The following is a 22,544-nucleotide window of genomic DNA, read 5'->3' on the forward strand; positions in this document are numbered from 1 at the left end:
CGGCCCCGCCTTTACCTCCCGACTGCAGCATCTGCGGGACAGCACACTGAGCGGCCTGTCAATATAACTTTATTGTCCCCGACCTTCTCTCCCGATATAACTTTATTGTCCCCGCGGTGACGGGGCTGTGCGGCGGGCGGCGGATGGCGGGGGCGGTGGGCTCCGGGGCCGGGGCCGGGGGGAGGCCGCGCCGGGCCCACGGGATGCTGAAGCTTTACTACGGGCTGGGGGAGGGCGGCGGGCGGCCGCCGGGGGCCCGGGACCCGCTCGATCCCGCCGACATCGACGGCGCGCACTTCGACCCCGAGTTCTACCTCAACAAGGTGCCGGGGGGGGGGGGGAGGGGGAGGGGGAGGGGAGGGGGGTTTGGGGGAGGGGGGTGGGGAGGGGAGGGGGGTTTGGGGGAGGGGGTGGGGAGCGGGGGGGAGGGGGGGTTTAGGGGAGGGGGTGGGGAGCGGGGGGGAGGGGGGTTTGGGGGAGGGGGTGGGGAGGGGAGGGGGGTTTGGGGGAGGGGGTGGGGAGCGGGGGGGAGGGGGGTTTAGGGGAGGGGGGTGGGGAGCGGGGGGGCGGGGGGTTTGGGGGAGGGGGTTTGGGGGAGGGGGTGGGGAGGGAGGGGGGTTTGGGGGAGGGGGTGGGGAGCGGGGGGGAGGGGGGTTTAGGGGAGGGGGTGGGGAGCGGTGGGGGGTTTGGGGGAGCGATGGGTGGAGGGGGAGGGGAGGGGGGTTTAGGGGAGGGGGTGGGGAGCGGTGAGGGGGACGGGAGAGGGGTTTAGGGGAGGGGGAGGGGGGTTTGGGGGAGGGGGTGGGGGTGGAGAGTGGTGGGTCGTCGGGGGAGACTGGTGTGTGAGTGAGAAGCCCCGGGGAACCGTGACCCCGATCAGCTGCCTGTGGTCAGCGACCCTGCCTGACACGGGTGCAGTGGGGGAGACCAGGAGCCATCAGCCTGGCAGCTTTGCCCATTGGTTTGGTGCTGGCAGAGTCGACCAGTTACCTGGTTACACAGAGGCAGGGATCTGGAGCAAAGACGCGAGGTGCTGGCAGAACCCAGCGGGTCAGGCAGCATCCGTGGGGGGGAGAGGACAGTTGACGGTTCGGGTCGAGACCCTTCATCTGTCAATTCCTCCACAGACGCTGCCTGACCCGCTGGGTTCTGCCAGCACCTCGTGTCTTTGCTCTGTTGAATGGTTCCCTGGCTAAGCTGTTGAGTTGCTTGTGCAGGAGGAAGTGCCAGAAATACTGGGAGCACATGAGGGTGGATAAATCTCCAGGGCCAGACGGGATCTATCCCAGGACGCTGAGGGAAGCAAGGAAGGAGATTGCTGGGGCTCTGATGGAGAATTTTGCACTTTTGTTAGCCATGGGTGAGCTACCAGAAGACTGGAGGACAGCCCATGTTGTCCCCTTGTTCATAAAGGGCAGTAGGGACAAACCTGGAAACTACAGGCCAGTGAGCCTTGTGTCAGTAGTAGGGAAGTTGTTGGAGAAGATTCTGAGGGACAGGATTTGTGTTCACTTGGAAAAGCAGGGACTGATTAGGAGGGGTCAGCACGGTTCTGTACAGGTGAGATCATGTCTCACAAATCTGACAGAGTTTTTTGAGGAGTTAACTAAGAAAATTGATGAAGGCAGAGTGGTAGACGTGGTGGGTTCCATGGACTTCAGTAAGACTTTTAACAAGGTCTCGCATGGTGGGCTGGTCCAGAAGGTTAAAGCACAAAGGATACGAGGCATGGGGGCAAACTGGACCCAACATTGGCTGGGGGAGTGGTGGAGGGGTGTTTATCTGACGGGAAGTCTGTGACGAGTGGTGTACTGCAGGGATCGGTGTTGGGACCTTTGCTGTCATACATATAAATGACTTAAGTGAGAACGTAGGTGGTCTGATTAGTAACTTTACAGACAGCACAAAAGCTGGTGGAGTCGTGAAGAAGGTTGTCTAAAGATACAGTGGGACGTAAATAGGCTGCAAAGTTGGGTGGAGGAGTGGCAGGTGGAATTTAATCCAAGCAAGTGTGAGGTAATGCACTTTGGGAAGTCAAATTTGTATTGGTTTATTATTGTCACTTGTACCGAGGTACAATGAAAAACTTGTCTTGCACACCGATCATGCAGATCAATTCATTACACAGTGCATTGGGGTAGTACAGGGTAAAAACAATAACAGAATACAGAGTAAAGTGTCCCAGCTACAGGGAAGTGCATTGCAGGTAGACAATAAGGTGCAAGGTCATAAGGTAGATTGTGAAGTCAAGAGTCTGTCTCATCATATAAGGGAACCATTCAATAGTCTTATCACAATGGGATAGAAGCTGTCCTTGAGTCTGGTGGTATGTGCCCTCAGGCTCCTGTATCTTCTGCCTGATGGGAGAGGGGAGAAGAGAGAATGTTCTGGGTGGGTGGGGTCTTTGATTATGCTGGCTGCTTCACCAAGGCAGCGAGAGTTGTACATCTAGAGGAAATGGCGGAGACCTTAGGAAATGAACCTTGGGGTGCAAGTCCAAAGCTCAATGACAGTGGTGCCACAAGTAGATAGGGTAGTGAAGAAAACGTTTGATGTATTTGCCTTCATAGGCCAAGGCATGGAATGTAAGGATTGGGACAGAATGTTTCAGCTGCACAACACATCGGTTAGGCTGCACTACAGGACGGGTGTGGCAGCAATGGAGAGGGTGCAGAGGAGGTTCACCAGGGTGTTGCCTGCAGTGGAGGGCTGTGGTTATCGGGAGAGGTTGCACAGGCTGGGATTGTTCCCACTAGAGCAAAGGAGGCTGAGGGGTTACCTTACAGAGGTTTATAAAACCATGAGGGGCACAGATAAAGTGGAGGGTCACAGTCTTTTCCCCAGGGCAGGGAGTCTAGAACCAGAGGGCACAGGTTTAAGGTGAGAGGGGAGATCTGAGGGTTGAGTTTTTCCACACGGAGGGGATCTGGAGTGAGCTGCCAGCGGAGGTAGTGGAGGCGTTCGGACAGGAGAGGTAGAGAGGGATCCCGGCCTAGTGTGGACCACGGGGGTTAGCTGAGGTAGGTGTCGCAGCCGGCAGAGACGGGGTGTGCTGAAGAGCCTGCGTCTGTTTTGTACAGGTAGACAAACACTGAGGGGGTGGTGGGAGACATTAATACTCTTGCCTGAAGCTAGTTTTGTTGAAGGGTGATTGGTCTGAAGCATTGCCGCTGCCCCTCCCTCCACAGGTGCTGCCTGACCCGCTGGGTATTTCTGGCACTCACTGTTTTTGTTGCTCTGCGGTTTGACAGCTGAGGAAGGAATGCTCGCTGACGGAGCTGATGGACAGCGAGACCGAGATGGTGAAGCACATTCGGGCCCTTGACAGTGACATGCAGACCTTGGTCTACGAGAACTACAACAAGTTCATATCAGCCACAGGTAGGGGAAGGTTCGAGGGGCAGGCAGAGACAGTCTTTCCCCTCGCGCTGTAGGATCCGAGTGCTTTTGGGACCTCGGCTGTGGACCAAACCCTCACCACTCTGTGGGTTAGTCGACAGCACAGGCCGGATTCCTGTGGTAACCGAAGGGTCAGTGTCTGTGTGGTCGGCACTCTCGGAGAACATGGAACAGTCCAGCACGGGAACAGGCCCTCCCACCTCCCGACACCTCGCACTTGTCCGGATTAAGTTCCAACTGCCGTTTCTCCGCCCAGCTGATCTACATCCTGCTGAATCCCTCTGACAGCCTCCCTCACCGTCCACAGCTCCTCCGACCTTTGTGTCGTCTGCAGACTTACCAATCAGCCCGTCTACGTTTCTGTCCAAATCATGGATATACGTCCCAAGCAGAACCGGTAGTGAAGCTACCTGCACGGCTGCTGAGTTGGAAACTGGTAGCTTCAGGAATGCCTGCAGGGATTGGGGAAACAGCTGGCAGTTTTTAATAGGGAAAATGGAGAGCTACTTTGGAAGGAGAAATGTGGAGGTGTTTGGTGGAGCGGGACGAGGGGACGGACTTCTAACGACATACACAGCTGTGACGTTCAGGAGAGGGGAGGGGAGGGGAGGGTCATCATCACAAGCAAGAGCTGGGAACTGAGCTAATTTGGATCAGATGGGCCGGGTGGCCTGTGCTGATAGCAAGGCAGAGATGGGCCGAGAGGTGGTCTCTTCCCCCTGGGTGTTGTGGGCGAGGAGGGGTGTGTTTCCCCACCCACTCAGCTGGCCAACTCCCTGTCTTTGTTGCCCTCAGACACCATCAGGAAGATGAAGAACGACTTCAGGAAGATGGAGGACGAAATGGATTGCCTGACCACCAACATGTCGGCCATCACCGAGTTCAGTGCCCGGATCAGCCACACCCTGCAGGACCAGCACCAGCAGATCACCAAACTCTCAGGTGCTCGGGCGTGGAGGGGGTGCGGAGGGAGGGGAAGGGGTAGGACCCAGAACCCAACAGCCCCGAGTCCCTGCCCACCATCTGATGCCCATCTGCACTGAAGCCACGAACAGCCTGCCGCAGGAACTCAGCAGGTCGGGCAGCGTCCATGGTGGGGAGAGAGAGGGGAACTGTCGAGGTTTGGGGCCGGGACCCTGGGGGTGTAGACAACCCAGGGGGGACGTAAGGTTTTGCCCCTCTAGTTTGGGTTGGGCCTCGCCCCGGCAGTGGAGGAGGTCGAGGGTGGACGGGTCGGTGTGGGAATGGGAAGGGGAGTCGGAACGCCGTGCAGCCGGGAGCTGGGGATGGCCGTCGTGGACACGGTGTGGGTGCTCTGCGGAGCAGTCACCCGGTGTGCGCTGGGTGTGGAGGAGGCCACGTCGGGACCACCGGATGCTGTAGCCGAGGTTGGAGAGGGTGCAGGTGAACCTCTGCCTCAGTGGGGAGGGAGGTTGAGGTCCCTGGATGGTGGTGAGGGAGGGGGTGTAGGGACCCCTGTTACACCTGATGCGGGGTCTTGTCCTGAACCGTCGACAGTTCCTTTCCCCCCAACAGACGCTGTTCGACCTGCTGAGTCCCCCCAGCAGGTAGTTGGGAGTTTCATCTACAGGGAAGACCAGGCTCCCTGCTGTCCATGACTCCCTGAAGTTTCTTGCGGTTTCAGGTAGAGCAGTTGCCGTCCCAAGCTGTGATGCATCCAGATAGGACACTCCCTAAAGGTGGTGACCCAGGTGGATAGGGTAGCAGCAAAGCCATGCCTGCCCTCGTAGGGATCGCATACTGGAGTCGGGACGTCACGTTGCAGCTGTAAAACATTAGGCCGCGCACGGAGCACTGAGTGCAGTTCTGGTCACCACACTACAGGAGGATCTGGCAGCAATGGAGACGGTGCAGGAGAGGTTCACCAGGGCTGTGGTTATAAGGAGGGGTTGGACAGACAGGATTTGTTCTCACTGGAGCGCAGGAGGCTGAGGGACGACCTTATAGAGGTTTATAAAATTGAGGGGTGTAGTTTTTTTCCCCCAGGACAGAGAAGTCTAGAACTAGAGGGCACAGGTTCAAGGTGAGAGGGGAAAGATTTAAAGGGATAAGTTTTCACACGGGGTGGTGGGTGTGTGGAACGAGCTGCCAGAGGAGATGGGAGAGGTGGGTAGAATTAGTGTTTAAAAGACATTTACACAGGTGTGTGGATAGGAAGGGTTTAGAGGGATGGGGCCAAACATGGGCACATGGGATAGTGTAGGGGGACATCACAGTCGGCACGGCCGAGCTGGGCTGAAGGGCCTGTTACTGTGTGGTGCAGTTCTGTAACTGTTGGCCCTGCTGCTGTGTTCCAGGCGTGCACACTCTGCTACGGAAACTGCAGTTCCTGTTCGAGCTCCCGGCCCGGCTGAACAAGTGCATCGAGCTGGAGGCGTACGGACAGGCCGTGCGGTACCACAGCAAGGCTCGCTCCGTGTTGCTGCAGTACCAGCACATGCCCTCCTTCCAGGGCATCCACAACGACTGCCGCAAGATCATGTCCGACCTCGCCCAGAAGCTCAGGGTACAGTTCAGGTACGGCTGCTCTCCCCTCCCGCGTTCCGTCTTCTCCTGCTCAACAGCCCTCTCGCCCCCGGGGGTACTCAATGTGTCCGCCTCCGTCAAATTTAGACCACACTCTGCGTTTAAGAGTTAGACCACACTTGGAGTATTGTGTTCAGTTCTGGTCACCTCATTATAGGAAGGATGTGGAAGCTTTAGAGAGGGTGCAGAGAAGATTTACCAGGATGCTGCCTGGATTGGAGAGCATGTCTTATGAGGATAGGTTGAGTGAGCTGGGGCTTTTCTCTTTGGAGAGGAGGAGGATGAGAGGTGACTTGATAGAGGTGTACAAGAGGCATAGATCGGGTGGACAGTCAGAGACCTTTTCTCAGGGCGACAATGGCTAACACGAGGGGTCATAATTTTAAGGTGATTGGAGGAAGGTATAAGGGGGATGTCAGGGGTAAGTTTTTTACACAGAGAGTGGTGGGTGCGTGGAACGCACTGCCAGCAGAGGTTGTGGGGGCAGAGACATTAGGGACATTTAAGAGACTCTTAGATAGACATATGAATGATAGAGAAATGGAGGGCTATGTGGGAGGGAAGAGTTAGATAGATCTTAGGATAAAATGTCGGCACAACATTGTGGGCCGAAGGGCCTGTACTGTGCTGTAATGTTCTGTGATCTAAATCTCCCTTTCCTCACGGCCCCAGAGAACCGGGTTCGATCCCAATCTCCGGTGCTGTCTGTCTGTGTGGTGTTTGCACATTCTCCCCGTGACTGCGGAGTAGAAGAGGAGACGTTGTGGGGTTACGGGGACTGATGGGATCGCTCCTCTGGGGCCCTGCTGGGTCCCGACACGCTGAATGTCTTCCTCCTGGGTTATAAGGTGAAGCCCCGTCCCCGTGACCACTGCGCTGGGGAGGCTGCAGAGGAGAGCCACCGGGAGGCTGCAGAGGAGAATCACCAGGAGGCTGAGGGGAGAGCTGACACAGGTGTACAAGGTTATGAGAGGCACAAGTAGGGCAGAGAGTCAGTCTTTTACCCACAGTAGGGGTATCAAAATCAAGGTTTACAGTGAGAGGAAGGAGTAAAGGGGATCTGAGGGGTGAGTTGTTTTACACAGAGAGTGGGTGGTACTTGGAACGGGCTGCCGGGGGAGGTGGTGGGATTGGGGACACTCACTGCGTTTAAGGTGCATTTAAACAGACAGTTAATAGACGAGGCGGAGACTGATACCGTCCTAATCTGGGCAAATGAGATCAGTGCAGGTGGGCAAAAAAGGTCGCACGGGTGTGATGGGCCGAAGGGCCTCTGTGCTGTCTCACTCTATGACTCCATGGTTGTCATTGGTTGGGGGGGGGGGAGGTGGGGGGGTGTTGAGATTTGGTGCTGCCCTCCTCTGGGAGCCAGCACTGCTCCAAGGGGCTGCATGGCCTCTTCATTACACGGCACATTCCCCAGGGGGATGGGTGTAGACCTACTGGGGGCTGCCTGCTGCCTCCTCTCTCCCCTCCCCTTCCCCCTTCCCCCCACTTCCCCTCCTCCTGCTGACTCCCCGACTGCTCTCCCCTCTCCTCCCCCCCACCCCCCAACTTCCCCTCCTGCTGACTCTCCCCTCCCCTCCCTCCCCCCCAGGGACGGCAGCTCGAGCGCCCAGCAGCTGGCAGAGTGTGTCCAGCTGCTGCTGCAGCTGGAGGAGCCGGCAGAGGAGCTGTGCGACGAGTTCCTGTCCCACGCCCGGTGCCGGCTCGAGGGGGACCTGTCGGAGCTGGAGGCCGAGCTGGGGGGGCCCGGGGCTGTGCCCCCAGGGTCGCCGGGGTCCGGGACACCCCCGCCGGGCTCCGGCCCCCTCTCTGACATCCTGGAGTTCGTGGACAAGGGTTGCAACGGCTTCGTCAGCAACACCTGCCTGGTCATCGCCTCCTACCAGGAGCTGTTCGCCCATGGGCCGGCGGCCAGCGGGCAGGACGTGGGGCCCATGGCCAGGGCCAAGCTGCTGGCCTTCGTCGGGCAGCTGATGGGCCGCTACTTCTCGCTGGTGGAGCGTCGGATCGCGGCAGAGCGGGGCGTGGGGGACAACTCGCTGCTGGTGCGGGGCCTGGACCGCTTCCACCGCAGGCTGCAGGCCGCCGCCAAGCTGCTGCCCGGCTCGGGGCTGGGGGCGGAGGGCGCGGAGATTGTGGTGCGGGCGGCCCGCGCCCGCCTCAGCCAATACCTCGCCGCCCTGAGCAGCTTCTTCGCCGACTGCCTGACCGACGTGCGCCAGTCGCTGGCCGCCCCCCGCCTGCTGGGCAAGGACGGCGCCAACCTGGCCGAGCTGCTGGGCACTGTCTCCGCCGCCGTCCTCAACCAGATCAAGTCGGTGCTGGCTGCCGTCCACCTCTTCGTGGCCAAGGATATCACCTTCTCCAACAGGCCCTACTTCAAGGTGAGAGCGCCCGGGGAGGGGCCCTGCTCCCGGGAAGGGCTGCCGAACCCTCACCCTCCTCTCCTAGGGAGGGCTGCTGAATCTTCCCCCTCGCCCCCCTCCCCATTGCCCTTCCTTCCCGCACCCCCTCCTCCCGGGGAGGGCTGCCAAACACCCTCTCCTTCCCCCCCGCCCACCCACCCTTGCCCCCTCCTCCCGCAGAGGGCTTCCAAACGCCTTCCCCCTCACACCTCCTCACACCAGCCCTCCCGCGGAGGGTTTCCAAACCCTCCACTTCCCTCGCCAGAGCCGTCCCCAACCCCAATCGCCCTGACCCGACCGTCCCAACTCCCACCAGTCCCCAAAACCTTCCCTATGCTGCACTCCTCAACCCCACTCCCAATTCCCCCCATGTCCCCTGCCAACCTTCCCGAAACTGGCCCCTGGCCCCAATCCCTCTGACCCTCCCCCCCAACGACCCCTATCCCAATAGAGTACTCTTGCCTCCCCTCGCCCACCCCACACCCTCTCTTTCACAGTCTCTCTCTCTCTCTCTCTCTCTCTCCCTCCCCCCTCTCTCTCTCTCTCCCTCTCCCTCCCCCCCTCTCTCTCCCCCCTCTCCCTCCCCCCCTCTCTCTCTCTCCCTCTCCCTCCCCCCCTCTCTCTCTCTCCCTCTCCCTCCCCCCTCTCTCTCTCTCCCTCTCCCTCCCCCCTCTCTCTCTCTCCCTCTCCCTCCCCCCTCTCTCTCTCTCCCTCTCCCTCCCCCCCTCTCTCTCTCTCCCTCTCCCTCCCCCCCTCTCTCTCTCTCCCTCTCCCTCCCCCCCTCTCTCTCTCTCCCTCTCCCTCCCCCCCTCTCTCTCTCTCCCTCTCCCTCCCCCCCTCTCTCTCTCTCTCCCTCTCCCTCCCCCTCTCTCTCTCTCCCTCTCCCCCCCCTCTCTCTCTCTCCCTCTCCCTCCCCCCCCCCCTCTCTCTCTCCCCCCCCCCCCCCCCCCCCCCCACACCCTGTCTGTCTCTGCAGGGCGAGTTCTGCAGCCAAGGGGTCCGCGAGGGTCTCATCGTGGCCTTCATCAGACACATGTGCCAGACGGTGCGGCAGTTCTGCGAGACGGTGGGCGAGAAGAGCTCCACCCCTCCCGGGCTGCTGCTGCTTCTCAGCCGCCTCTGCCTGGACTACGAGACATCCACCATCAGCTACATCCTCACGCTGACCGACGAGCAGTTCCTGGGGCAGGTGAGTGAAACCCCCCCCCCCCCCCCCACCCCACCCGGCTCCCCACCTTCCAACCGTCAGGAATAGGGGCGTTCAGGTGTGGTGGGTGCCTGGAATGTGCTGCTTGGGGTGGGGTGGGGGCAGATACGTTAGAGGGGTTGAAGAGGCTGTGGATGTGCAGGGGATGGAGGGAGATGGACCATGTGCAGGCCAAAGGCAGAAGGGAGCAATGCACAATCTGGAGGTGAAACAAGGGACTGCAGACACTGGAATCCAGATGAAAAACACAACGATGCTGGAGGAACTCAGCAGGCCAGGCAGCATCCGTGGAGAAAAGCAGGCGGTCAACGTTTCGGGTCAGGACCCTTCTTCAGGACTGAAGATAGGAAAAGGGGAAGCCTGATATATAGGAGGGAAAAGCAGAGCAGTGACAGGGGGACTAAAGAGGGGAGGCGGGGTGGGCACAAGGTAGGTGATGGGTAGATGCAGGTAAGAGATGGTGATGGGCAGGTGCGGGGGAGGAGGGGAGAGCAGATCCACCGGGGGAGGGGTCACAGGGAAGGAGGGAAAGGAAACGATGCTGGGAAAGGGAAGAAGAGGAGAAGCACGGTGGGGGGGGGATGGGGGGGGGTGGGTGGGGGGCGTGGGGATTACCTAAAGTGGGAGGATTCAATGTTCATGCCATCAGGCTGCAAGGTTCCAGGACAGAAAATGAGGTGTTGTTCCTCCAGTCTGCGCTTGGACTTCTCCCGGCAGTGGAGGAGGCCGAGGACTGACATATCAGTGATGGTGGGAGGGGGAGTTGAAGTGACTGACAACGGGGAGACGCAGATCGCGGTTACGGACGGAGTGCAGGTGTCCTGCAAAACGGTAAGCTCGTCTGCGTCTGGAGGAACTCGGCGGGTCAGACAGCGTCTGTGGAGGGAGATGGGCAGCTGCCTGACCCACTGAGTTCCTTCAGCACCGTTTCTGTTGCTCCAGACTCCAGCACCTGCCGTCTCCAGTTTAATTGCGGAACTCACTCGGGGTGCCTGTGGATACCGCCTGCTCCCTCTCCAAGGACAGCGAGGCACAGACATAAGCCCAGAAGACGGGCAGGCAGGAGACCCGGCCGGAACCCTCAGTTGCCTCTTGACCTGCTGAGTTCCTGCAGCAGATTGTTTGCTGCTGTGTTGTTCGATGTTCTATGAATGTCGATGTACAGAGAGGGACCTCGGGGGTTCAAGTTTCAGTTCCCTGAAAGTGGCAGCATAGGTGTGTAGGGCGGTGAAGAAGGCGTACGGCATGTTTACCTTCGTAGGTCAGGGCAGAGAATATATACGTTGGCACGTCATTTTACAGCTTTACAAAACACCGGTTAGGCTGCACTTGGAGTTCTGGTCACCATACTGTAGGAAGGACGTGGTTGTGCTGGGGAGGGTGCAGAGGAGATTTACCAGGACATTGCCTGGATTGGAGGACTTCAGTTATGGGGAGATGGTGTAGGTTTAAGGTGAGGGGGAGGAGGTTTAAAGGGGATCTGAGGGGTAAGTTGTGGGACAGTGTAGAGGGAGCTTCGCTCTGTGTTTGACCCCGGGAGTGTGTGATGGGACAGTGTAGAGGGAGCTTCACCCTGTGTCTGACCCCGGGAGTGTGTGATGGGACGGTGTAGAGGGAGCCTCACCCTGTGTCTGACCCCGGGACTGTGTGACGGGACGGTGCGGAGGGAGCTTCACCCTGTGTCTGACCCCAGGAGTGTGTGACGGGACGGTGCAGAGGGAGCCTCACCCTGTGTCTGACCCCGCGAGTGTGTGACGGGACAGTGTGGAGGGAGCTTCATTCAGTGTCTGACCCTGGGAGTGTGTGATGGGACGGTGTGGAGGGAGCTGCACTCTGTGTCTGACCCTGGGAGTGTGTGATGGGACGGTATGGAGGGAGCCTCACCCTGTGACTGACCCCAGGAGTGTGTGATGGGACGGTGCAGAGGGAGCCTCACCCTGTGTCTGACCCTGACATCTGCTGACGGGAGCCGTTCTGTTGTGTTTCTCCGCCCCACTGCAGGACCATTCCCCGGTCACGCCGGTGACGGTGTTGTGTGCCGACGCCCGTGAGTCAGCCCAGAGGCTGCTGAACCAGTACGTGAAGGTGCAGGGCCTGAACGTGTCTCAGATGCTGCGCAAGAGCGTGGAGACTCGTGACTGGATCAACACCATCGAACCGCGCAACGTGCGGGCTGTGATGAAGAGAGTGGTGGAGGACATCACCTCCATCGACGTGCAGGTGAGTGAGTGGTCTCCACAGGAGCTGTGCAGTGGCTGGTACAGGGAGGGAGAGGGTGACGGGGCTCCCCAGCAGAAGTGCGGAGGCTCACCGGTCATACGGTCAGCATGTGCAGCGTACTTGCACCCTCTCTTGGAGAAACAGCAGGATAGACAGTCGGTGGATGTTGTTTACTTGGATTTTCAGAAGGCCTTTGATAAGGTGCTGCACATGAGGCTGCTGAACAAGATCGGAGCCCATGGTATTGCAGGAAAGGTACCAGCATGGATAGAGGATTGGCTGACTGGCAGAAGGCAAAGACTGGGAATAAAGGGGGTCTTTTCTGGTTGGCTGCCGGGGTCGGCGTTGGGTCCGCTACTTTTAACGTTATACATTAATGATCTGGATGACGGAATTGACAGCTTTGCGGCCAAGTTTGCAGATGATACAAAGATAGGTGGGGGGCAGGTAGTGTTGTGGAAGCAGGGAGTCTGCAGAAGGACTTGGACAGGTTGGGAGAATGGACACAGAAGTGGCAGATGGATACAGCGTAGGGAAGTGTACGGTCATGTACTTCGGTAGAAGGAAAAAAGGCACAGACTATTTTCTAAATGGAGAGCAAATCCTGAAATCAGAGGTGCAAAGGGACTTGCGAGTCCTAGTGCAGGATTCTCTAAAGGTTAACTTGCAGGTTGAGTCGGCAGTAAGGAAGGCAAATGCAATGTCAGCATTCATTTCGAGAGGACTGGAATATAAAAGCAAGGATGTAATGCTGAGGCTTTATAAGGCGTTGGTCAGACCACATTTGGAGTATTGTGAGCAGTTTTGCACCCCATATCTAAGGAAGGATGTGCTGGCATTGGAGAGGGTCCAGAGGAGGTTTATGAGAATGATCCCGGAGATGAAAGGGTTAATGCATGAGGAGCGTTTGGTGGCTCTGTAGCTGCACTCACTGGAGTTTAGAAGGATGGGGGGGATCTCATTGAAACCTACTGAATAAAGGCCTGGACAGAGTGGACGTGGAGAGGATGTTTCCATCAGTGGGAGAGTCCGGGATCCGAGGGCACAGCCTCAGAATGAAGGGACGTCCCTTTAGAACTGAGATGAGGAATTTCTTCAGCCACAGACGGCTGTGGAGGCCAAGTTATTGGGTGTACTTAAAGCGGAGGATTCATTAGGATGTTACCGGGACTGCAGGGCTTGAGTTATAGGGAAAGGCCGGACAGGCTGGGACTGTTCTCCCTGGAGCAAAGGAGGGGTGATATGAAGGAGGTTTATAAAATCATGAGGAGCTTCGATAAGGTGGACGGTCACAGACTTTTCCCCAGGGTAGGGGAGTCTAAAACTAGAGGGCACAGGTTTAAGGTGAGAGGGGAGAGATTTAAAGGGGACCTGAGGGGCAACTTTTTCACCCAGAGGATGGTCCGTATATGGAATGAGCTGCCAGAGGAAGTGGGTGAGGCAGGGACATTAACAACATTTAAAAGGCACTTGGACAGGTCCACGGATGGGAAAGGTTTAGAGGGAAATGGGCCAAATGCGGGCAAATGGGACTGGCTTAGACGGGAATCTTGGTCGGCATGGACCAGTTGGGCAGAAGGGCCTGTTTCCGTGCTGTGTGACTCTGTGACTGCTCAGTTTGAATTGTGTCACGTGTAATCCTGTGCAGGTTGGACTGCTGTACGAGGAAGGGGTGAGGAAGGCTCTTAGCAGCGATTCCAGCAAGAGAACATTCTCCGTCTACAGCAGCTCCCGTCAACAGGCGCGCTACACCCCAAGCTACACCCCCAGGTAGGCAGGGTGTGGGGAGGGTCAAGGGGAAATCCCTGCTGGCTGCTTCTCTCCGGAACGGGAACAGGGCAAACACTTGTCCGAGGCTCCACCACCCCTTGGTTTCGGTCCTCGCCTGTACTTCGCCTGTGTTGTCTGAGCAAACCACACGGTGTGCGGTACAGACCACCCAGCCTGCGTTAAGCAGCCTACGGGGTGTCCGCCTGTTCCTCTTAACCTGCTGGGAGCCAGGCAGACCAACAGCACAGTCTGTCATGTTGAGCATTGGAGCTGGTGGACGGCCCTGGTTGTAAATGGCCCAGGACACAGGAAATGGGAGCACGGGGAGTCCATTCAGTTCCCTGAGCCTGCAGTGCCTGTCAGTAAAATCCCCCACCTCAGCTCCATGGTCGCCTCGATCCCCCCCACTCCCACACACCCTGAAATCCACCCATCTCTGTTTCGAATAAAGCAGCAAACAACCTGCTGCAGGAACTCAGCGAGTCGAGCGGCATCTGTTGGGGGGGTGGTGGGGGGAGAGGAACTGTCGACGTTTTGGGACGAGACCCTGCTCCTGGACTGAGAGGGGAGATGGCCGGTAGAAAGGGGAGAGGTGGACTGCGGAGGGATGTAAGCTGACAGGGAGGAGGGGCCAAGGAAGGGAGGGGAGTTGGGAGACGGTGGCAGATGGGTGATAGATGGAGCCAGACAGAGAAGAAATGGAGTGAGGGGAGGGCAGGGTGGAGGTTGGAGACAGCTGCTGGCGGGAGAGAAGCAGGACCACGCAGTGCTGTCGGAGCTGGGCTCTGATAACTAACGGAGGTGAGAAGCGGAACCATTAGGAGAGAGGTGCACGGCAGTTGGAACCAGAGCCGGGGAGGAGAGCTGCGTATGTGGTGGGTGGATGGAGCCAGCGGGGAGGGGGGCATAGATGGGTGATGGGGACGGGGGTGTGAGGGAAAGGGGACAAGAATAGGAGAAGGATCGGAAGGTGAGAGAGAGGGCGTGACACTCGGCAGAGGGGAGGGTTTCCAGATACCACCTGGAGGTGTTGCTCCAGATTTCAGCACCTGCCGGTTCTCTGTTTCCAATGAGCCATTAACCCACAAGGTCAACAGCCTCCCGCCATCGCGACAGACTCCTTCCCACAGCCTTTGGTACAAACCTCTCACCGAGCCGTCGCAGTGACGGCTGAGAGCTGCTCTGTGCTCGCCCTGCTTCAGGGAAGGTTACAGTGTAGGAGGCCATTCACAGTCAAAGTGGAGTTTACTGTCAGATGCACAAGTCCGTGTGTGCACAGGGGCAGTGAAAACTTACTTTCAGCAGCATCACAGGCACAGAGCACCAGATAAGCAGCATTCACAAGAGAAACATAAATTATACACAATTTTTTACAAGAAAGAACACGATTAGAACAAAAAATGTCCACTTTGGTATAGGGTGATCAAAGCAGTCCCAGAGTTGCTGTACTGAGGCAGTGATCAGGGTTGTGCCGGTTGGTTCAAGAACCGAATGGTTGAAGGGAAGTCGCTGTTCCTGAACCTGGTGGTGTGGGGACTTCAGGCTTCTGTACCTCCTGCCCGACGGGAGCTGCGAGAAGATGGCACGGCCTGGATGGTGGGGATCTTGGACGATGGATGTTGCCTCCTTGAGGCAGTACCTCCTGTAGATACTCCCTGATGGTGGGGAGGGATGTGCCCGTGATGTATTGGACTGAGTCCACTACTCCCTGCAGCTTCTGATGTTCCTGCCCGTTCAAATTGCCGTCCCAGACCGTGATGCAGCCAGTCAGGACACTTCCAACAGCACATCTGTAGAAGTTTGTCGGAGTGTTCGGTGATGAGCCAAACCTCCTTAACCTCCTGAGGAAGTACAGACACTGGCGCGCCTTCCTTGTGATTGCATCAGGCCCGATATGTTAACGCCCAGGGATTTAAAGCTGCTGACTCAGCCCATTGTAGCTTTGGTCCGAGCTGGATCACTCCTTCATTCATTCACATCACTGATCCTGCCGTTGTTGCTGGTTTCACTGCCCAGGGTTAACTTTCTGTTCGTTCTTTGTCTCTGCAGTGCTCCCATGGATACCAACCTCCTGAGTAACATCCAGAAGCTCTTCTCTGAGAGGATAGACATCTTCAGCCCTGTCGAGTTTAACAAGGTGAGCTGACTCTGCTCTCCCTTTCCCTCTCTCTCTCAGTGGACTTTGGGTGTTGGCCGGCAGGGACTCGCTGGGCTGAAGGGCCTCTTTCCGTGGGCTATATCTCTGTCACTCTCGCGTGTCCGACTCTCTTGGCTCGAGCTCCAAGACCTGGGCAGCGCTGGGGGAGTGCCGCACTGCCTGAGGAGCCGACAGACTGAAGCCTGGTCTGCTGCTGAGAAGATGCATGGGGCTTCTCCCCGTCCTTCTGGGCCAGTGTTCCCTCCCCAGCCCCAGTCACTGCACAGCTGATCCAGTTTCCGTGTACGGGAGCTTGCTGTGTGCACATTGGGCCCCCAGCAGTGGGTCTGGAGCACTTTGGGGCATCTTGAGGCTGTGAAAGGCGTTGATCTACCCCTTCCCCTGTTGTCCAGGGGCATCCCAGACCAAGCCTTGTGGCTGCCCTGTGTGAGCAGAACCTCGTCCGTCCCACCTCTGGGGAACCGCTGACCACCGTCACTCGATGCCCCTCCCCGTCGCCACCTGCAATGTCCTGCTCCCCCCAGCACCACTCGGAAGCTGGGTGTCCATGCCCTAGCCTAATGGGAAGCCGGGGGGCTGTGCCCCAGCCAATGGGAAGCCGGGGGGGCCGTGCCCCAGCCAGATCAAGGCACCCCAACACCCGTATCACCAGCTGATTCACTGTCCCCGTTTACCTCGGACAGCACAGAGGGTAGTGCTGCTGCCTCACGGCCCCAGAGACCCGGGTTCAATCCTGACCTCCGGCGCTGTCCGTGTGGAGTTTGCACGTTCTCCCTGTGACCGCGTGGGATTCCCTCCGGGTGCTCCGGTTCCCTCCCACATCCTGTCCCCTCCCACTTCCTAACAGCGTGTGTGTTAATTGGCTGCTATAAACTGTCCCCCTGGTGTGTGGATGGGGAGGGTAGAAACTGTGGGGGACTGATGGCCTCAGAAGTTGTACCACAGCCTCCCTGCCCTTGTGGGTGTAGCCCTGGGTAACGGTGCCGCTCTCTGCCCAGGTCTCTGTGCTGACGGGCATCATCAAGATCAGCCTGAAGACCTTCCTGGAGTGCGTGAGGCTGCGCACGTTCGGCCGCTACGGGCTGCAGCAGATCCAGGTGGACTGCCAGTACCTGCAGCTCTACCTGTGGCGCTTCGCCTCCGACGAGAACCTGGTGCACTTCCTGCTGGACGAGATCGTGGGCAGCACCGCGCACCGCTGCCTGGACCCTGTCACCATGGAGCAGAGTGTCATCGAGGTCATCTGTGAGAGGGGCTGACCCCCGTCCTGCTGAGGAGCTGGCGGTTCCCCTCCGCGGGCTTGGGGTTTGGTCCGTTCACTGCTCTGTTCCCCCCCCCCATCCCCACCTGCTCATCAAACAGGAACGGGGGGGTGGCGTGGGGAGGCCATTCATTCCCTCCAGCCGGACCCTGCCCTTCAATGTCGCAGCTGATTCTATAACTCCATCCCACTCCCTCGTCGGATCCCCCAACCTGTGGTGTCTGTGTGCTTTATCCCAAGGTCTGGCCTCCATGGCAAAACTGGTGCACTCCTCACTGAATCTGTGATCTTAAAAGGCGTCACTTGTCATGTTTAACCTGCTGATGTTGGACTCTGCATGGCTTTCGTCCTCACCACCAGAGATCGGGGCCTCTGTAACACTACTGTCTGTTTATAAAGTATAATTTGTTAAAGCTTGATCATGGCTCCCATCCCCATCCCAAATGCCCCTTCCCCTGTGATGGGACTCCCCCACCCCCCTGGATCTATCAGGAATTTCGATGAGATCATTTCGAAAACCCAGGGAGACTGCACTCATTTCCACTCCCCCCCCGGCCACCTCTCCCCCTCTTCCCACAGGAATTGTCCTCTTGTGATGTGCCAGTAACCTGCCCCCACCTTCACTTGAGCCTCTTGTTCCCTTGAAGAGGGTCCTTCTCCCTTCCCCCTCTGTCCCGGCGGGGGTACACAGGTGTATTTCTGACAGTCCGCTGTGAGTTCAACTGGACCCTGTAGAGTGATACCACCATACTGTAAATACCAGACTGTAGATGTTAGATTTACGTGTATATACTTGGTGGGAAAATAAATCTGCATTGTCACAATTTGATGATTTTTTTTTGCATTCATTCTTGTGATCTGGGTCATAGTCATACAGCATTGAAACAGGCCCTTCAGCCCAACTTGTCCATCCCGAACATGGTGCCCACCAGGCTAGTCCCCATCTGCCCACGTTTGGCCCATATCCCTCTAAACCCCTCCTACCTATGTCTTTATCCAAATGTCTTCTTGTACCTGCCTCAACCACTTCCTCTGGCAGCTCGTTCCACACACCCACCACCCTCTGTGTGAAGAAGTTGCCCCTCAGGTCCCTTTTAAACCTCTCCTCTCTCACCTTAAACCTGTGCCCTCTAGTTTTTAGTTCCCCTTCCTTAGGAAAGAGATTGTGTGCATTCACCCTATTGATGCCCCTCATGATCTTATACAACTCTATAAGGTCACCCCTCAGTCTCCTACACTCCAAGGAAGTGTCCCAGCCTGCCTGACCTCTCCCTATAACTCAGGCCCTTGAGTCCTGGCAGCATCTTTACACACTTTGCAGTCCGTGTGGGGAAGGGGCTCCCACAGTGCTGTTGGGGAGGGAGCTCCAGGGCTTAGACCCAGTGATGGTGAAGGAACAGTGAGATATTTCCCAGTCAGGGTGGGGTGTGACTGGGAGGGGAACCTGCAGGTGGTGGTGTTCCCCTGCACCCACTGCCCTTGTCCTGGGTGGGAGAGGTGGTGGGTTTGGGAGGTGCTGTCGGAGTAGCCTGGGCGAGTAACCACGGGGCGTTGTGTAGACGGTGCACCCTGCAGCCACTGTGTGCCGATGGTGGAGGGAGGGGGTGTTGGGGGGGGGGGGTGGATGGGGTGCCGATCGAGCGGGCTGCTTTGTCCTGGATGGTGTTGAGCTCCTCGAGAGTTGTTGGCGCCGCCCTCACCCAGGCCAGTGGGGAGCTGAATCATGAAAATTTAATCCTTTTGTCTCAAACTCTGCTCTCTGGATGTCATCTGTAAAGAACCAAATGATCCAAAATTTGGTGGGGGGGGGGGTGGTGGGTAGGGTAGGGTAGGGAGCGGTCTCTCCTGCTTCAAGTGGTTCTTAACTTGCCACAGCTGACAATGTAGGTTCTGAATCCGCTCACCCTCCCCACCCGGGACATGCTCTCTTCTCGTTACTACCATTGGGGAGGAGGTACAGGAGCCTGAAGACCCACACTCAACGATTCAGGACCCTCGGCCATCAGATCTCTGAACGATCCATGAACACCACCTCGTTATTCCTCTTTTGCACTATTTATTAATGTAAATCCTAGTAGTTTTATATCTCTGCACTGTGCTGCGGCCGCAAAGCAACACGTTTCACCTCCCAGGAGTCAGTGATGATAAACTTGATTCTGACAAGGTAAGGGAATAATTTGGTAATACTTTGGGGTTCAGAAGGGGAGTGTTTGGGGGTTCAGGGGGATGTGGAATTTGGGGAGGTTGTGGGGATCTGGGGGTTCAGTGGGGGAGGGTCTGGGGGTACGCAGGGGGGTACAGAGGGGGGTTCGGTGGGGGAGGATCTGGGGGTTCAGTGGGGGAGGGTCTGGGGGGTTCAGTGGGGGTGTTGGGGTACAGTGGGGGTACGCAGGGGGTACAGAGGGGGGTTCGGTGGGGGAGGGTCTGAGGGGTACAGGGGGTTCACTGGGGGTACAGAGGGGGAGGGTCTGGGGGTAACTGGGGTTCACAGATCCATGAGGTGATTGGAGGAGGGAGGTCCTGGTTTCCGGGCACTGATTGGTGGACGGCACAACGTTTGTCCTCCGCTAATTGGCTGTTGGCCTGTCGCCTTGTCGCGCTTCTCGCGTGTGATTGGCGGACGGGGAATGGTTACACTGGGGCGGCAGTGCGCAGGCGCAGCCGGGCAGGAGGGCGGGGCACCGGGACCGGGAGCGTCTCCCCTGGAACAGCCGGTGAGGCGGCCCGAGGGCAGGCCAGATGGTCTCCCCGTCAGCGTCCGTCTCCCTCCCCCCCCCCCGTCCCGCCCCGTCTCCCCCCCAGTCCCGTCTCCATCCCCCCCCCGTCCCGTCCCGTCTCCCCCCCCCAGTCCCGTCTCCATCCCCCCCCCGTCCCGCCCCGTCTCCCCCCCCGTCCCGCCCCGTCTCCCCCCCCGTCCCGCCCCGTCTCCCACCCCGTCCCGTCCCCCTCCCACCCCGTCCCGCCCCGTCTCCCCCCCCGTCCCGCCCCGTCTCCCACCCCGTCCCCCTCCCACCCCGTCCCCCTCCCACCCCGTCCCCCTCCCACCCCGTCCCGTCTCCCTCCCCCCCCGTCCCGTCTCCCTCCCCCCCCGTCCCGTCTCCCTCCCTCTCCCCCCCGTCCCGTCTCCCTCTCCCCCCCGCCCCGTCTCCCTCTCCCCCCCGCCCCGTCTCCCTCTCCCCCCCGCCCCGTCTCCCTCCCCCCCCCCCCCCCTCCCCCCCCCGCCCCGCCCCCCCCCCCGCCCCCCCCGCCCCGTCTCCCCCCCCGCCCCGTCTCCCCCCCCCGCCCCGTCTCCCCCCCCGCCCCGTCTCCCGTCCCCTCCCCCGTCCCGTCCCCTCCCCCCTCCTCCCTCCCCCTCCTCCTCCCCTCACTACCCCCTTCCCTCCCCCTCCTCGGTCCTCCCTCCCCCACCCCCCCCACCCCCCCACCTCCCCCCCCCACCCCCCCCTCCCCTCCCACTCCCCCCCTCCCCTCCCACTCCCCCCACCCCCCCCTCCCCTCCCACTCCCCCCACCCCCTCTCCCCTCTCCCTCTCCCCTCTCCCCTTTCCCTTGTTTCCATCATTGGTGTTCTGGGGGCGGGGCCGGGGGCGTCAGCGGGCCGTTCATTGGCTGATGTTGCAGTTTAAAGGGCTGCCTCTCAGCCAATCGGAGTTCTCGGACCTGCCCTGTCAGAACAGCTGGGGTCTCTGGCCCGAGTCGGGGGCACGGGAAGATCCCAGGGGAAGGTCCTGAGGTCAAACCTGACCTGGCAGAGACGGGGGGGAGGTAAAACCCCAGGCTGACTCTGGGGGAGACCTGTGCTGTTGGAGCCAACGTCTGTCACACTGGACATTCTCCAGACCCTGGGGCACATCTGGGAGACTTCTGTGTGGCTTTGAGCCAATATTCATCTCCCGTCCAACATCTTTCAAACAGTTGACCTGGTTGTTTGTGGGAGCTTGCTGTGCACTGGTTGGCACTGTTGTGACATTTGTGTTCGAGCCACTAGGGTCAAAGCAATACAGCACGGAACAGGCCCTTCGGCCCAACTTGTCTATGCCGAACCTGGTGTCCATTTGCCCGCATTTGGTCCGTGTCTCTCTAAACCTTTCCCATCTATGGACCTGTCCGAGTGTCTTTTAAATGTTGTTAACGTACCTGTCTCACCCACTTCTTCTGGCAGCTCGGTCCACACACTCACCACCCTCTGGGTGAAGGAGTTGCCCTTTAAATCCCTCCCCTCTCACCTTAAACCTGTGCCCTCTAGTTCTTGATTCCCCAACCCTGGGGAAAAGACTCTATCGATGCCCCTCATGATTTTATACACCTATATAAGGTCACCCCTCAGTCTCCTACGCTCCAAGGAATAAAGTCCCAGCCTGCCCAACCTCTCCCTCAGCCCCCCGGCAACACCCTTGTAAATCTCCTCTGCATTCATTCCAGTTATATCTTTCCTACAACAGGGTGACCAAAACTGAACACAACACTCCAAGTGCAGCCTCACCAATGTCCTGTACAACTGCAACGTAACCTCCCAACTCCTGTACTCACTCAGTGCCCGGACCGATGAAGGCCAGCGTGCCGAACGCCTTCTTCACCGCCCTGTCTACCTGTGACCCCACTTTCAGGGAACCATGTACTTGTATCCCTGGGTGCCTCTGATCTCCTTGGAGCAGAGGAGATTGTGAAGGAGTCCTGACGTAGGTGGATGTGAGCGGTGAAGGGCAACAGAGGCTGTCCCTGTTGGTGGGACAGGACTCAAGGTGCGAGTGAAATCACAGAGGTGGTGCAGAACTCTTCGAAGGCAGTCAGAGAGAGAATGGTTTTGTAGGGCAGTGGGGGGAGAAGGCCGGGAGCTTGTTAGCTGTTCAAACAGCAGACTCGATGGGCTGAATGGCCTCCACGTGGTGTAACAGTTTTGCGAAATCTTGAACTCCGCTATGAGATTGTTCCCCGCCGTTCGCAGGTGATGATCGGCGCTGTGCAGTCTTAGACAGGCTCCTGGAGGGGGAGCTGGCACTGGGCTGTGCCCGTCCTAACCGACGCCAGAGCGGCTCGCGTCCAGAGCGTGGACTCGCCGACGAGGACCGGGAGACGCAGTGACCGGTGGACGGCAACGGAGGATGGGGGACAAGTCCAAGATGCCCAGAACCACCGAGCTGGAGTTCGGAGGCCCCCTGGGTAAAGGATGGGGTACCTGGGGGTTGTGGAGGGAGGAGTGGGTCATCAAGATGGATTATCGTTGGTCGTAGAAACAGGCCCTTTGGCCCACCTCGTCCATGCTGACCCTGATGCCTCTCTAAACTAAGACGAGATTTCTTTATTAGTCACATGTACATCGAAACACACAGTGAAATGCATCTTTTGTGTAGACTGTTCTGGGGGCAGCCTTCAAGTGTCGCCACGCTTCCGGCACCAACATAGCGCGCCCACAACTTCCTAACCCGTACGTCTTTGGAATGTGGGAGGAAACCGGAGCACCCGGAGGAAACCCACGCAGACACGGGGAAAGCGTCCCATTTCCCTGCATTAGATCTGTATCCCTCGACCCCTTCCTACACGAGTACCTCTCCCAACGCCTCTTAAATGTAAC

The 22,544-nt window shown here is 58.5% G+C and overlaps 2 protein-coding genes across 4 annotated transcripts in view; both read left to right on the top strand.

Annotated features, from left to right (window-relative positions):
• Nucleotides 1–140: 140 nt before the first annotated feature.
• vps51 (VPS51 subunit of GARP complex) lies at nucleotides 141–17,797 on the top strand. The gene is made up of 10 exons (XM_052044899.1): nucleotides 141–323; nucleotides 3,252–3,381; nucleotides 4,195–4,341; nucleotides 5,718–5,937; nucleotides 7,544–8,336; nucleotides 9,334–9,546; nucleotides 11,566–11,784; nucleotides 13,433–13,554; nucleotides 15,604–15,691; nucleotides 16,711–17,797. Exons 1-10 carry the CDS (start codon nucleotides 144–146, stop codon nucleotides 16,969–16,971), a joined length of 2,373 nt encoding a protein of 790 aa, XP_051900859.1. The 5' UTR covers nucleotides 141–143; the 3' UTR covers nucleotides 16,972–17,797.
• Nucleotides 17,798–19,626: 1,829 nt separating this feature from the next.
• Nucleotides 19,627–22,544, top strand: part of tm7sf2 (transmembrane 7 superfamily member 2) — a 59,153-nt gene continuing 56,235 nt past the window's right edge. Inside the window, exons 1-2 of one of the 3 annotated variants that reach the window (XM_052044902.1) lie at nucleotides 19,627–19,687; nucleotides 21,918–22,132. In XM_052044902.1, coding sequence (XP_051900862.1) covers nucleotides 22,075–22,132 — 58 coding nt within the window. In that variant the 5' untranslated portion in view covers nucleotides 19,627–19,687; nucleotides 21,918–22,074. The remainder of the gene's footprint in view (nucleotides 19,688–21,917; nucleotides 22,133–22,544) is intronic. The other 2 variants (XM_052044903.1, XM_052044901.1) reach the window with 2 other exon arrangements.

This window comes from Pristis pectinata, chromosome 38, assembly GCF_009764475.1.
Source record: "Pristis pectinata isolate sPriPec2 chromosome 38, sPriPec2.1.pri, whole genome shotgun sequence".
In the NCBI taxonomy this organism is placed as follows: Eukaryota; Metazoa; Chordata; class Chondrichthyes; order Rhinopristiformes; family Pristidae; genus Pristis; species Pristis pectinata.

Excerpts from the sequence above, each read along its gene's own strand:
- vps51 (XM_052044899.1), top strand. The coding sequence starts at position 144 with ATGGCGGGGGCGGTGGGCTCCGGGGCCGGGGCCGGGGGGAGGCCGCGC. Across the intron at positions 9,547-11,565 it reads ACGAGCAGTTCCTGGGGCAG|GACCATTCCCCGGTCACGCC; the intron begins GTGAGTGAAACC and ends GCCCCACTGCAG. Across the intron at positions 11,785-13,432 it reads TCACCTCCATCGACGTGCAG|GTTGGACTGCTGTACGAGGA; the intron begins GTGAGTGAGTGG and ends AATCCTGTGCAG.